Here is a 16,688-nt window from a genome sequence, read left to right as displayed (position 1 = left end):
AAGTTGCCCCACTCTTGCTTTAAACCAATGAGAAAACCCACATCGGCGATCTGTTGCATGGGTACAGTTAGCACCGTACCTAAACAAAACACTGGAGTGCAGAAGGCGACAAATATGAGTGACAGGAGGCACATGAAAGAGCACCTTGAACAGAGCTGCCGCCGAAAAAGCTAGCCCCACAGAGTGTTCCTGAAGCCATAATACTAAGCCCTGGGGTCCATGGGGCGGAAGGGTGATGCATAAAATTAATAAATGATTAAGATAGGATACTGTACTGAATCAGACCATGGGCCCATCTAGATTAGCATACTCAACACTGCCATACCCGAAGCCTTAAAACCACCACAGTCCACCTCTGTTGTTGAGCTCTCTGCGGATAGTGGCATCACCACTTGCCATGTCTTTCAGTATGCATGCATGGAGGAATGAGAATGTACACCTGATATTTTAGAAGCTCTCTGCTTCAGGTTTTTTCCTTTTGTATGTCTGTGGAGGGGAGGCAGCTTAAGGGATCCGCTGGGAAGGAAATTGCTAAGTGCCTTTCTAGGGGATAGTAAACACAAAAAGGGTTAGATTAAGCTAATGGCTTTTCAAGTGCTGGAAATAGTCTGAAGGGGAATAGCCGCTACCTAATAACACAGCAGTGCAATTTTTGCTCCACCACAAAGAGTGGCATGTTTTAAAGTGGCAGCAGCCACTTGGCAGATATCTGAACTTGTGCTGTAAGAGAAAGAAAATATACCCCTTTTCTGTGGCTATGTGTCTTGCCTCCACAACTGGGATGGTATAGTGCAAGCCTATGTTCTTGGTATGTGGGTTCAGATGGGGATCACAAGACTGGGTTGCAGAAGAATTTAGACTGAAATTATTGTCGAGTGCTGGCCAACAGCTCTTTTGCTGTCTATTATGTATTCTTACTTTTTGCTTCAGTTGTATGAGTCAACTTTTAGCTAGTTTATAAACTAGACTCTTTTAGTACAGATGGGGGAGGGGGGAACAAGCTAATTTGTAGGACGTGGTGATGCCAGTTTCAAGCAGGCAGAAAATGGCAGCGGTGTCTAATTATATTGACACTGAATGAAAGTATGGCAAATGATATCTCTGGTTGAATCTCTGGTCCCTGTGCTGTCTATGCAGGGAATGCATAAACATTAGTTACTTAAAATGGCTAAAGCGGCTAGGAGAGAAACATCTGGGAACCAGACCTTTCCTGTGGAACCATTCCAAAAAACTGCATTGTGTTTCCTTTACTGTAGTAAGTCACACTGAAACAACTTGCTTTGGGTTTCTCTCTCCCCCTCTCTCCCCTGAATTCAGAAAGGAATCTACCCAAAGAACAGGAAACAAAATTCAGTGTTCTAAACCCACAAATTATTCACAAAGTAGGAGGTACAGTGGCTTATTCTGATGCTATCTGTGTTGCCAAGTCACATTTGTCACAATTAGAGATATTTAGTTTTCATGAATGACTCTTAAATCAAGATTCCTACCTCCCGATAGATATGCATGGGAGATGTCACATGACATGATTAGTTTCTGCTTCATTCTGCTAATATTATGCGTAAGGCACAGAATATTGTGTATGACGAATTGTTCTTAAAGTAGGGCAACTTTTTATTGCAGGCTTTTGTGTGTACGTGTGTGCACGCTTGGCCATTTATTTATGAAAACTATTTACCCTTGTCATTCATTGGCTATATTTTAGCATGAAGCTTATAGTTTGTAATGTAAATCTGTTGAACTACTTGGTGAGCAAACATTTCTAAATTGCTGCAAATCTATATATAGGGTATGATGTGGAGACACAAAACACACGGGGGTGAATAATTTTGTTTTCAGTTTATAGTGAAGCAGGACTTTTTGTGCTTTGCTCTTTGTTGCCATGTGTGAATGACACCCAGCGGTCAATGAGTTAACCCCAACATTTTGAACCACATTTGTTTCTTTATGGATCCATTGGATTCATGCCGTTTTGTTTTGAACCTGTAGAATGCATTTCAGTTAAAAGGGGTTTTGACTTCCAGTGTCTTGTGTTCTTTGCAGGTCCAAGGTAGAATGCCGTCTTCTGTCAGTTTAAAAATCAAAACATATGGGCTTGACCCAGGTGATTCTAAACATGTGAAAAATCGCTGGTCATAAATCTTTGGGAGTAGCTGTTTGTGAGAGGAGCAGTTAAAATTAATAAGAGCCATTTTGTTCCTCCTTTTGCCTTATGGTTTCCACCTGCTTGAGCTCCACTATTTTAAATGGTAAGCCATTTTGGACAGGTGCCAATCTGTTTGTGCCAACACACTGATTACTTGCAGGTACAAGGGCTGCAGTGTGTGTGTGTGTGTGTGTGTGTGTGTGTGTGTGGAGTCCCACCACCCACAGAACCTTCTCATTTATTTATACTCTCTGCCTTGCTGTAAAGTGCACACAGAAGTCCACATTTGCAGGCGCTTCGTCTACACATTAGGAGTGTGGATTGCAAATGCCAAGCATCAAGGGAAACAGATGTTTGAGAAGTTGGGCCAAAGTTAGTTTAAAGTTGAGGCAAAACATTACTGAGATGGCGGACTCTTTATAGTTTGCGGTTTGGCAGGCATCCAGTAGGGAATTCATCTATCTGTATGAAAAATCAATGGTTCCTCCCGCCATGAGCCTAACAAATGCAGAAGCCTGGCACATATATGACTGTATGCTGTTTGCATTTCTGATTTGTGAATGGACTGAATCCCAAGAAGGAATGCTTGGCAGCGCATCCAGCAATCGTGGCTGCCAGTTTTGATCATGCCATATAGATTTGGCTGAAATGCCAAGCACTGGGAGCCAATGGTATATGGAATATGAGCTGGAGGCATTCTAGGAAGCAAGAAGGAGAATGACTCCGCTGTGCTTGCATATCCTGGGCTAGTATCCAAAGACCTGCTTAGGCTCACCAAAGGTGTTTGCACTGGATCAACGAGTGTTAAAACAACAAGACTGAATTGCCCATCTCTATGCCATGTCACAAACTGCTTGAGAGTGTTGCGTCAGCTTCCAGAGCGATTTGCCATGTGGCATTGACTACAGGAGACAGAGCTGCAGTTGGAAGGAAACGAGTGCAAGAGCTCCCTTTAGACTTGCAGAATTAGTTTTCACAGTTCTCTGAATACTGACCCTGTAATGGAATCTATAAAGGTGAAATCATGATACAGGAACCTCTGTTCAGATTGGATGGCAGAACTGAAATTTTCTCTAATGCAATATATGAATAAGGCAGCTTCTTGGCTGAACTATTTTTTTTTGCAAACCCCCCCCCCCAAACAATCTGGGAACTCTAGTTTACAGAGCTACATCTCCCAACACCCGTAACATGCTACAGTACCCATGATTCTTTGTTTTTCTTCATGGGATGTGCTTTAAATGTAAAGTGTGTTTGCAGCCGGAGACTGACCAAGCATGTATGAAAATGACTTTTTGGTTGCTCAGTGTATTTGCAACTCAGATAACTGACCTAAGTGGGAAATATCAGCAAGAACAAAACATTGCCCAAACACACTAAGCGCTTAGGAAATTTGCTTAGGAAAATGTTGTGTGTGTTCACCTTGTGGAATGACCGATCTTATCTATTATCGCCACAATCTGAACTGAGCAAAGTCTATGCAAGTCTTTGACCAAGTAGGTCCTGGTGGAGATTTGGTTGTACGTGATGTTATTTATTCCCGTGAAAAACTGTTTAAATCTCCATAATGCGTAAAAAGAAGTTTGCTTTTAAGGTTTCATTACAAGCTGTTACACCACATTCTCCCTTATAATTGTGTGCATATAATCACCCCTGTGTTCATGACCTTTAGCTGATGAAGCTAATAAGTTAGAGGGAGTTATCTCAAGAGGGCATTATAAAGGTCAAATCAAAACCCAACCTGTACTACAGCTAAGCATCGTGTGCTTTAAAAAAGTGTCTGAAAGTATCCATAGTACTAGAATCAGCCATTACATGCAGGCATTTTGGAACTTGTTTTAACAATGATTCAGAGATCTGCTTAATTGCCTTTTGCCATTCAGGCGGTTCCACAGCCCTCTGAAGTTAAGCGTTTATGGTCCCTATTGATTTAGGAAGTGTTTAGATTAGGATTTGTGTGCATGTTAGCAGAGAGTCCCCGGTGTTACTTGTGGTATCTCCAGTTGTTTGTGTCTTGATCTGTTTCCATGTGTGGTCTTTCTAGAACTTAGTCAGGAGCCATTCTTTATTCATCTCAGTATTGCTGGTCTGTCTCTAGCAGAAGGTGTTGGTAAGGATGCTCAAAAAGAGTCGAGGCAAAGACCTGTTGCCTCAGGTCTTTCCAGTTGTCAGTATGCTTCAATAAGTATATATTCTCTCTTCTAACTTCCTTGTTTACCTCAGAATGTATTTTGTTGTCCACACCAACAATAACAGAGGCAACTCTTTTCCATTTTGTGTCGGTGTACATCTTCCTCCTGCTGCTTTAGACTAATGCCACAATAAATTAGGTAAGACTTTAAGGTGCCACAAGAATTTGTTGCTTGCTGCAACAGACTGCTACAGACTACAGTGGTACCTTGGTTTAAGAACAGCTTAGTTTATGAACAACTTGGATTAAGAATGCTTCAAACCCGGAAGTAGGTGTTTTGGTTTGTGACCTTTGCCTTGGAAGCAGAACATGTTGAGTGAGTTTCATTTGTAAGTTGAGTCCCACGCAGCTATAGGAAAGCACGCCTTGGTTTAAGAACACTTTTGTTTAAGAATGGATTGAGTTCGTAAACCAAGGTGCCACTGTAATTGTTTGGCATGAGCCAAACAATATAAGCTAAACAAATATAAGCTATTAACATGATTTTACTTTTGATTTTAATAAGGAAGTTCAAAAATGGTGCTTCCCTCTCTGTATCATCGGAACCAAAGGGACTTCAATGTGTTTTTTCTTTGGCTTAGTTCACATTTTTCACATGAGTGTTCACTTTAACTCTGAGATGTTCAGCATAAAATAATGAGTTCTACAAGATTTCTTAAAAGCTGCTGCAAATGCTGAGATGTCTTCTGAAAGTAGTAAGGTCAAGACTAACTTCATTTTTCATGAATTTGCTTCTCCGATTTTTTTTTTTTTTTTGCACTAAACGAGGAGTGGGGAAGTGTGCTCAAAGAACAGGTGTTTGCTTTGACTTAATTTTATGGGTGCTTTCTTTCTTCAAGTGTATACAACATAGAAGAACTGAACAAAGGCATTTTACGTAAAGCTGTTTCATGGGTAAATAATTACTACATGGCAGGTTTCCTCTTCTTTATTTTTTTCCTTATTTTAATCCAACCCACCCACCCCATCTGACCTCTCTCAGCAGTCACCTTATTCTTGACTTTGTTTAATTAACTCTGCTTTCCTTATGTTGGACCAAATTATTGTCTTGCAGGGGGGAATCATTTCAGGAAGTGCCAGGAAATGCTTTATTCAAAGCCCCGCTGATTGCTTTTTCAAAAGATGTGCCACCCTGCGAAGCCAGCAGGAGTTGAGACTAACCATGCCTGCTGATGGTCTAAGTTGTCCCTGGAAATGTTGCAGATCTCTGGCCACCCACAGAGAGCTGTGGCAGTCACTCTGAAGTTTAGTGTTTCCTGGGCCTCCGACGTTTTGCCACACACTCGTCCTCTTTACCCCTTGGAAATGAAAGAGACAGAGAACCATAAGTGTGTGTGTGTGTGTGTGTGTGTGTGTGTGTGTGTGTGTGTCTCGATTTATATCTCTTAACACGTTCAGGGCCTTTTTAAAACAAGATGATAAGATGTAATGTCCCTTTTACTTAGGTACACAAAATAAAACCATTGGTTTCTGAACAGTTAGAGTATGCAAGCCTAGAAATAATCCCACTTAAATCTGAACACACCAAAAAAATGTTGTGTAGATGTTTATGTGTGTTTGATTGATATACACACACACACACACACACACACATATATATACACACACACACGCATATATATATATATATATATATATCTCGTAACTAAGTGGATTCTCAAATCTATTTACACTAACAGGATTAAATTTTTAATTTATCCACAAAACAAGAGTGGCAATGAAACTTAATTCTAAATGGCGGTTTAATGTTACATATTTGTATATGTGATTTAACTTTCCTTAGAGGGGAAATCAATGTCTGAAATACTGGGGAAGTATTTTATTACCTTGGAAATTAGGGAAGGATGAGGAGACTCTGGTTTTCTTGTGGGCAATAGTTTGTATTTGTTTAGCCATAACATAACATCAAGAGCATTGGGATTTGAACCACAAATTTAGTCCTTTCATAAACTGCCTGCCAATGCAAATGAGGTATAATTGCAAAGTAACATAGTTTTCATGGTCAAATAGCAAAAAATACAGAAACTCGGTAGGTGTGAGAAATATTTGTTATGAGGATCTTTATAAAAAGGACATTGATGTAGTGAACAATGTGGAATGCTCTCCTGAGGAAAAGAGGCTGGGTTTTTAAGCACCAGACTAAGAAATTTCTATTCATTTAGGCCTTGGCTAACTAATATGGCCTCTATGGTGGTACTAATGTTTTAGTGGGGTGAGTTGGATTTCTCCTCGTTATTATGTTATTGGATGAGCATTTTAGTTACTTTGCATTATTCATTGCTTTAAATATTCTGTTTCTTGCTTTTATCTGTAGTATTTTATCCTGTTTAGTTGCTTTGACACTTTATTTTTTGTAAAAAGCTACTGATACGGTGATGATATCTATGACTCTTTTACAGGACGAGCAAAAGCACTTTTCCAATAGCCTTTTGTCATAACAACCATCCAGAAAATTACAACTTGAGAGTAAGCAAGCACAATATTTTTAACTGCAGCTATGAAATAGCTGCTGTTGCATTGGACCTGACATAAAATAGATTTAGGTGTGTCCTGCTGTATCACCTTTCATGTAATTCAGAAGGTTTTGTACTTATTTACCAAGTAGCACCTGTCTGCTTTCCCCCCACCCCACCCCAGAAGTCTTTGCAGTTAGCTGAGGAAGGATGGGCTCTTGGAAGTGTTGCCCATGCAAACAGTTTGTTCATTGAGGACACGAGAGAGGCAGTCTTGGTCACTCTTCTGTTCTCAGGCCCTACCCAGAGCTCCAGCAAAGCAGAATCTGGACAAATGATTAGATCTTTAACTCAGCAACATCTGTGCCAGCTGTATCTCAGAGCGGAGGGAGTTCCAAAGCTGGGGTGCCACTCCCGAGAAGGCTCTCCCTTCTCTAGTATGATCAGTTTTGAAACAAAAAATTGTGTACTTATTAAAGTGGTTGAGATGACACTAAGCTTTCAAATAAAAATAAAAATACACCTTTATACACTACAGGCATGAAATTATTGACCAATGCATTTTTCTTACAAAGGCAAATTGTCTTAAAAATCAGCAGTAGTAGTGGCTGATCAAAATTTATCCCAATGACCCTTCTAATGCGATTGGAATAGCAACTCTGTGTGTTGAAGACTTCCACAGTGCGGCTGAAAGGCATGTAAATACAAGCTGCTTATTTGCAAGGATCTTCCAGATTTGCAAGATGATTGCTATGGAAACCACATAATGAAAACCTTATAACCATCTGTGTTGCTTGATGGATTTTACTGCATAGCTCAGCTGTTTGTGTTTACTGTTGCTAAAAGTATTGAGTAGAATATATTAACCCACAAACTGTTGTTATCTAAGGTATTAATTAATATTGTGCAATGACATGGTGTCTCTTAGCTAGCATAGCACAATACAGTGCTTGTTTGTGATTAGCCATGTTATTAATAAGGGCTAATGGAGGTATCTTAGTAATGAATACTAGAGCTTTTGACGGGAATCTAAACTGAATTGCTTACTTCAAATACATCTTTATCTTGGGCATAACTGATCTTGTGACAGAAGTACGCTCTAGAAAGCTAACTTGGGACATTAACAAAACAGCAACTACCTGATATGATTTTTGCTTTTTATTTCAGTTAACTGTATTCGTAGCATTCCAGTCATTCAGTTCCATTATATGCATTTTGTGCACACCTTTTGCATGAAATACATGCTTCTCAGCACATTCACCAGTAAAATATGCATCTTGTATACCACTCTGAGTTCTTTCCTACAGCCAAGTGGTATATACAGTTTATGTACTAAATAAATAAAATACCTGTTTGGTTTGCCAAAAATGCATTGCAAAATCTGGAAAAGTCTGCAATCCAGCTGGGAGCTACATTCCAATCTGCAAGCAAATTCTGGAGTTTGAGATTGGGTTTAGTCTATTGCAAAAAGTGGACCAAACAAATTCTTCCTCCATCCATAGTCACAAGATATTTCTACTTGTCTTTCATGGTAGTTTTGCTCCCCTGTTTATAACTACAGTACTGTACCCAGGAAGATGGGCTTCATGCATCTGATGAAAAAAGCAACATAGTCCATGATCTGCTGGCCTCTATCAAAATTTAGATCATATATTTTTTCTGGTAAGATAGGAAGAGACCTATTGTCCTTTATGTAGTCTTCTACAGTTCCTTGTGTTGATCTGAAAATCACCATCTATGTCAGGGAGGGGGACCTCCACAGGATGTTGAGCTCATATCATCCCTGATTTTTGACAATTCTGGCAGGGATGAGGCAAGTTGGAATCTAACATCTGAGAAATCTGCACTAATTTGTTTAAAAGTTGCTGGTACGCAGGCTGAGACCTTACCTGCCTGCGGACTGTCTTGCCAGAGTGGTGCATGCTCTAGTTATCTCCCGCTTGGACTACTGCAATGCGCTCTACATGGGACTACCTTTGAAGGTGACCTGGAAACTGCAATTAATCCAGGATGCGACAGCTAGACTGGTGACTGGGAGTGGCCGCTGGGACCACATAACACTGGTCCTGAGAGCATTGGCTCCCAGTACGTTTCCGGGCACAATTCAAAGTGTTGGTGCTGACCTTTAAAGCCCTAAATGGCCTTGGCCCAGTATACCTGAAGGAGCGTCTCCACCCCCATCGTTCAGCCCAAACACTGAGGTCCAGCTCCGAGGACCTTCTGGCGGTTCCCTCACTGTGAGAAGTGAGGTTACAGAGAACTAGGCAGAGGGCCTTCTCAGTAGTGGCGCCCGTCCTGTGGAACAGCCTCCCTTCAGATGTGAAGGAAATAAGTAGCTATCTTATCTTTAAAAGACATCTGAAGGCAGCCCTGTTTAGGGAAGTTTTAAATATTTAATGCTGTGTTATTTTTAACACTCGATTGGAAGCCGCCCAGAGTGGCTGGGGAAACTCAGCCAGATGGGCAGGGTATAAATAATAAATTATTATTATTATTATTATTATTATTATTATTATTATTATTATTATTATTATTATTATTGCTGCTGCTACTACTACTACTACTACTACTACTACTTAGGGTGAATTGGAGCAGTGGAAGAGAGGGCTAGATCAGCATTTTTGAAACACTAGTCTCCTTAGTTAAATTCAAATAGTGTAAAAGTTTTTACCCTCTCCAGTTCTGGAGAAACTTAAAGCTGGTGAGAACTGTTGGCCTTGATACCGCAGTAGAATAGTTTTATAGGGTTTATTAGGAAAAGCTTTTCCCCTCCAGTGTGCTGCATATTAACAGATGCTTATGCAGTGTAACATAATTAGGAACAGTGATACCCAGTGGAAAGGAGAGATAACTAACAGGGCATGTTTGTTCCTTGGATATAAGCCATAGGATGGGAGTGCCTCCTTGTGCCCCTAACAGTATATAGAAAGACATTTCTTGTCTTTGTGTTCTTACTTAGCCTTATAAAATGTGTGGTAAAAGGAAACTGTATCCACTCGTCAGCATTCCCCCAGCACTTTCCCTTGTATGAAGTGATGTGATTTTATCTGTACAAAATCCTTATCTAGTTGTTCTCTTGCCCTTGGCCACCCGGTGAGCTTTGTGGCCGAACGGCAATTGCAAGTGGGTTTATTTCCAAATCCCAGGACAACATATTGGCCCCAGCTGAACCTTGAATGTGCTATGTCAGTCTAAATATGGTTTCCATAACAAATCTACCCATTCCGGTTTTCTTGTGGAGTCTTGTACCAACATAAAAGCTGTCTACGTTAGATAGTGGAATTGAGATCTACAAAGCTGCTATGTTGAGTAATCTGTGCCCTTAACATCCAAACTACAATTGCTGCTTTCTGTGGGTAAGCAGCACATAACCAGCCTCTTGAGAACCAGTGTGGTGTAGTGGTTAAGAGCGGTAGATTCGTAATTTGGGGAACCGGGTTTGCTTCTCCGCTCCTCCACATACAGCTGCTGGGTGACCTTGGGCCAGTCACACTTCTCTGAAGTCTCTCAGCCTCACTCACCTCACAGAGTGTTTGTTGTGGGGGAGGAAGGGAAAGGAGAATGTTAGCCGCTTTGAGACTCCTTCGGGTAGTGATAAAGCGGGATATCAAATCCAAACTCCTCCTCTTCCTCTTCTTCTTCTTCTTCTTTTTGGGGTGTTGTGGAGCAGGTATTATGAACTGGTACTCTGCCTTGCATGCATTTGACAAGTGCGAAACATGTCTAAATAGATGAGTGGTCTCATGGCTGCTAAATATCTCTATTCATCAGTTTGAAATGAGAAGTCAACAACATGCTGTCACCCAATTTACTTTTTTTTTTTTTAATCCTCTGTTAATCCAGGAGTAGGGTTGTGTCATGAGACAGTGTCTGGTAACTGTGGTTGGGTACGTAGGGTTCCACAAAATGAATCTGGGTGCAGAGGTTGTAGTGATAGTTAAAGCAACCTTGTGATCTGAAGTAATTGGGGTACTTCTGAACGATGGGGTCTTCTTACCCCTGAAGCATTAGGTATGTGGTGTGGTATGTGCACACTGCTCCTGGGATGCCAGGCTGAGGCTTATGCAAGAGCAGCCACAGTGTCCCCAGATTTTGTTGGACTACCACTTCCCTCTTCCTTGAGCATTGGCCATATTGGCTGTGGCTGATGGGAGCTGGAGTTCAACAACATCATCTGGGGACCACATTGGCCAAAACCATCCTAAAGGTATGGTTGGCTCCTTCCTTATTGAGTTTCAGGCTTAGTGTAAAGATGCAGCCATGTTTAGGGAAGTTTTTAATAACTGATGTTTTAATGTATTTTTAACCTGTTGGAAGCTGCCCAGAGTGGCTGGGGAGACCCAGCTGGATGGGCGGGGTAGAAATAATAAATTATTCTTATTATAATTATTATTTGGTCAGAATACTTGCTGCTTTGTTTTCTGAGTTCTAGGATTTCTGCTGTGGTTATGTTTAATCAATCGGGCTGTGTTAAATAGACTAAAATGCTTAAAAAGGTGTGAATGTGGCCATAGTTTAGCAGCAGCTAAATTGCTTTGACAATGTATGAATCAGTGGCACAAAAAAGAGTAAATTAATTTCAACCGCTTTTGCTTTGTTTTTTGTTTTCTTAGAGCCCATTAAGCTTTTAGGCTTTCCCTTTTGAAATGAAAATGTTAGCTCTTGTTGACTTAATTGCATACTCTTTATGTGGTGAACCTTGTTGCATATGATACCTTAGATTTTATCAAGGAGAACTGTGATTTTCAAGCCTGTCTCCTTGATGCGGGATAGGCCCTGCCATATAACAACTTCCTTCAGGGAGCACAATGGGGCCGTGGCAGAGTGGGGAATGGAGAAGGGTCAGGAATGAGTGTCTGAATTGGTCCGCTGAACTGGTTTCCCTCAGTGCAGAGGGTGCAATGTGAGCTCTGCTTCTGGTGGGAAAATGGCTTGGCCTTGATAAGCTACTAGCTTTCACTGTATGCAGGCGAACTTAACAGCAATATGGTGGCATTGTGAAAACGATGTGAGAAATATCGCCTTGTGGGGAACTTCATTACATCAGAAACCTGTGTCAGCATTGGAACTAGAGAAGCCAACCAGTGATAATGGCGCTTCAAGCCGCCTTCTCTTTGCTTCGGAGGAGAAGGATTGGATCTAAAGGCACACGAGTTATATTTCTAGTTCAAAACTGGGGTGTTTGTTTTTAAGAGGGACATCCAAGTGCATGACCGTATTTCAACCCTGCTGTGTGTGCTGACTTTGTGGCCTCCTTGACAGACAAAATTTATGCCGCCTCAGCCACACTCTGTATTTTCTAAACTGTCGTGGGCTATAATTCCTGTAGACTAACATGTTTGTTCAACGTATTGCTTGTGTCTGCAGAAGAAGAAGAAGAAGAAGCACCGGCCAAAGTGCCAGTGAAGGCTGAAGAGTCAAGGAAACCGAGCCAAGAGAACCTTAGCAATCCTTCAGGTACCTTTTGGATTCCCAGCCTGTGTTTTGCCTCCATTGCTTTACGTTTACTTTTCGGTGTTTGCCTCTCGCCCATCCCAGCCCTTGGCACAGATAAAAGCCTTGAAGTTTCTGAAAGTTTAACTGATTTCTTATGGCAGGAGAAAGGTGGGGGGGGGGGCGGCGGAATCTGAATAGCACCATTTAGGATGCATGAAAATCGCTTGAGAAGGATTTATAAAGTAAGCCAATTTATACAAGGTATTCCTTCCTGAATTACTTTGTAATGACTCAATTAGCTTTCATTTCTTCACAAAGGAGATTTAGCTGCATAAATTAGCTTATCATCATTGAGGAAGTGTCACTGCTAAAGGACAGTTTATAGATACAACATGCAGTTCCTGTCAAACCTATAAGAATGTAATATAGACATCTGTGTATACTTTGTGCTTGAGCAGAACAGACTTCTGTCATTCAGAGACTAACAGGGGACAACAAGTTGCCCAGGGGACCAGCAATGTAGACGTCTCTGAAAAGGTCATCTTGACACAGGCTCTGACAATCGACCCACAGCTCTGTCTTCTTTGATAAAAATCAGATAAACTTAAGAGCACTAATTGATCTGCAGCCTGTTTAAATGTTGGCCATGCATATCTTCATTGCATATGATTATACCACAGAAAGCAAATGAACTGGGCTAAGAAATGCCGGTGCTTGGTGACAGCAGAATGGAAAAGTGACGGCAGCATAAAAAAATCAGAAAAGGACATGAAGGGCCGTGAAGAATGGCCTCTCTCCGCTGTGCCTTGGCAACTTGCCCCGTGCAAATTAGCACTACATTCGGGAGATCAGGGTGTGGACTGGACACGACATATGAAGCCTTTGGGTTAGGAGCAGCCTTCTTTGCCGCTCTTAAAAATCAACTCAACCTCTACTTTGGGAGCTCACTCTCTTGCCACTTTGAGCTCCGTGTTGTTTTTAACTTCGAAAACCAGAGCTTGTCCCTTATCAGGACAGTTCTTTACACCCCAGACACCAGCTGAGCAAGTGGTTCAGTGTTGCAGCTGGGCCCTACAAAGGAATGAGCCCTAGGGTTATCTTTCTCGTCATATTTGCTCCACATCATTCTTCCACTGCTGTCACAGAAAGGGTGGACGAGGCGTGTGTTCAGGAAGCGTCTTGACTGTGCCCTTCCTCATATAGTGTGTGGAGAGGAAACAGGCCTGATTTCCGGCCTCTCACAGGAAGCTATCTGAGCAGGTTGTTGTAGACAGTTTGGGTTTGGGTTTGCCGTGCACAGGAAACAAGGGGGTGAGTCATCAGATGTTGCTGTCAGAGCGGACCACAACAAAACAAGCATTAAAAAAATAATAATTCTCAGCGTAACCTTGGCAACGGGATCACAGAAGCTTTCCAGTAAATAGACACGTTCCCAAATTAATGCAATGTAGGCCAGCCCCGTTTCTCAGCCATTATAAAGTGAGTGCCAGAATCTTTTCTAAAACTGTAGCCTCTCCTATACATGTTTACTCATAAGGAAGTCACAACTATTTTGACAGGGCTTACTGCCTGGTAAAGGTGCATCTTCAAGTTGGGCTGGGAAAGACTCCTCCCTGAAACCCTTCAGAGCCGCTACCAATCAGGGTGGACGATATTGAGTTGTGTAGACAATATTGAGTTGGATGGGCCCAGTGATCAGATGCCTGGACTCCTAGGGATTAGAGCCTTAATAAACTTTGAACACAAAGCAATTTAATAATACAATGCCATCCCTTTCACATGAAGGCTGTGCTGGGAAACTGCCGTATCCACAATTGCCTCTTAACCTCTAGGCTCTGTATGCAACGTTCAGGATGTTTGTTCAAATGAATTCTGATAAAGCTCTCAAGTTCTAAAGTTACAAGTTTGTTTCTAGAACCCACAAAGTTGAAGAATTTCAAAGGTGCTGGTTTGTGTAGTAGGCTCAAACTTGAATGCAATCTATTCCTTGCAGCTGGATTATTTTGAGAACCTTTTAGGAGTTCTTCTTTACATTTGGGTTTTGTTGACGTGAACTGTAGCGCTGGGAACAGTCCAAAGGGATTTGACAGTGGGAAAGGATGGGATTAACACATATTTGTTGCAACATGTGGCCAAATTACCTTTTCTTTGTTCACATTAGAAAGCCCTGCTGGATCAGATCAAAGCCTAATCCAGGATCTTGTTTCCCACAGTAGCTTCCAGCAACAGGGCATAAAAGTGATAGTCATCCTGTGGTGTTACCCAGATTGAAATAAGTCTAGATAATACTTCACCCAAGTAAGCTGTCCTGTAAGCATCAGTTCATCTTATTTTCCAAACACTAAAAGCTGTGGTTAATGTTAAATTATTGTTTGATTAAACAAGCTACCTTCATAAACCATGGTTTGAAGTTGGCTTGTTTTTAACAAACCATAGTTTATGAAGGTAGCACAACAAGCTAGGGTCAATCTAAATGGGTAGTGAACATCTTGTAGGCACAGCAGAGGAGCATATGCCATGGTTCATTCTTTTCATGCTAAACTACGGTTTAGTGTCATGTCCGAGTGATGACTTTCTGTGTCCTAAACCTGCTGTTCATTTCATTTTCTGGCTTCAGGTTCTGCTCTAGCTTTGAGAGAGTATGAAAAAGTTTTCTCCCCTCCCTCCTCACTATACATAATTTTATTAACTTCGGTCATGAACTCCCCTTGCCTTTTCCTCACCAACTACCCTCCACAATGCTTTTAGCTTTTCCTCACAAGTCTCTTTGTGTATATATGGGGGCAAACCATTTCCCCCCACTTGCTAAGTCTTTAAGGAGTTGAAACTTTAATATTTCCAAAGTGATTGTAACTTACAAAGCATCCTCCGAGCTTTTAACTCCCACGTCAGAAATTGTACAATTGTCCCAGAGTGGCAGTTTCTGCAACAGCTGTGCCCTGACAGTCATGCAAATTCTATGCAAATGACGGCCATTGCACATAAATAATAGACAACGTAGTTCATGTTTCCAGCAGTCTCTGTGCTGAAAAAGTGACCTGCCCCCATCGTGAAATATTTCTGTTTTCCTTTGTTAGCATGGTCTTAAATTTTTATGAGCGAACCTATAAATATAAGTACGTTTCATACAATATCCTTGAAATAAAGAACCATAATAATTATTCCCTGACGTGAAATTCATTTCAAGCAATGGTTCTAACACTTTAGTACGGCAGTGACCTCTGATCCTCTCTGGATGGTTAAACATGTAATGCTAGAAGTTTGTTTGTTATGTAGGGTCGTGAATTGGCAAAGAATATTTTGGCCTTACTACGGATCACATGACATGAACTTGTTCTAACCTTACTTAAGAATGTAAGATGTTTTTCACATTAAAACTCCCCCCACCTTCCAACAATAATATATACAGAGTTTTCTATTTGTATACCTGTGTGGCTTGAACAACCAGGCATCATGTGTTGATCACAAGCAATTCCTTACTTGTGCTACAGTCCCCTCATAGACAAATGTGGCTTTTAGATAGGCATGCGGGGGAAAATTGCTTCTTCATATACCTTATTTTCATATCTAAGGTTGCGATCCTGTACGCACTTCTCTGGGAGTAATTCTCACTGAACTCTGGCCCTCCTGAGTAGACAAGCATAGGTTTTGACTGTCAAATCCTGTTAATGTTGAGTCTGTAATCCAAATAACTGTACAGCAGCTTTGCCCGCTTGGTTTTCGGTTTTGGCACTGAATTCTTTTTTTCTTTTTTTTAAATAATGTTTATTAAGGTTTTAAAAGTTACAAAAAGAAAAAGTAAGCAAAAACAACACATCACAATAAGGAAAAAAGAAAAGAGAGAAAAAAGAAAGAAAGAAAAATAAAATCCATTAAAAAACATAGCAAATCTTCCCATAACTTATCTTTCATTTACTTGTTTCATTGACCTCCTCACACCTCCTTTTTTTTGTATTCTAGTTTGGTTAACATTTCAGCAAATCCTTTCCATCTTTTCCAATTTTTGTCCTGTAATTTATCTTAATATAATGTAACTTTACTTTCCCTCCTTTCACCAATTAACAGTCTGTTTTTTTTCCTAAACCTTTATAACATTTCTGCTAAAACCACATAACTTCATTCCAACATCCTTCTAACATTCATTAATTTTACAATGTTTCTGTAGATAGTCCTTAAATTTCTTCCAGTCTTCCTCCACCGACTCTTCTCCCTGGTCTCGGATTCTGCCGGTCATTTCTGCCAGTTCCATGTAGTCCACGGTTTTGGCACTGAATTCTAACTCTCTGTCAGAATTCAATTTACTGAGAGCAATTTTTTACATTCTTAGTAGGTAAATGCCTTGCAATCTCTGTACAGAAGGATACGATGTTGAAGATAAAAAAGATATTTTTTAAAAAAAATAATCATTATTAAGCATTCGACGGCTGTATCCAAAATCATCATAAAGGGCAGAACAAATTTA

At 40.8% G+C, this 16,688-nt stretch overlaps 1 protein-coding gene across 2 annotated transcripts in view; it reads left to right on the top strand.

The window, feature by feature from the left end:
- Window positions 1-16,688, top strand: part of SKAP2 (src kinase associated phosphoprotein 2) — a 101,303-nt gene that overhangs the window by 65,424 nt on the left and 19,191 nt on the right. The window contains exon 10 of one of the 2 annotated variants that reach the window (XM_083706043.1): window positions 12,164-12,247. In XM_083706043.1, the coding sequence (XP_083562169.1) occupies window positions 12,164-12,247 (84 nt within the window). Of the gene's footprint in view, window positions 1-12,160; window positions 12,248-16,688 lie in introns of both variants that reach the window. The other variant, XM_083706042.1, reaches the window with a different exon arrangement.

This window comes from Podarcis gaigeae (genome assembly GCF_964106915.1).
Source record: "Podarcis gaigeae genome assembly, chromosome: 12".
Classification (NCBI taxonomy): Eukaryota; Metazoa; Chordata; class Lepidosauria; order Squamata; family Lacertidae; genus Podarcis; species Podarcis gaigeae.
This window is presented reverse-complemented; position numbering and strand designations above follow the sequence as displayed.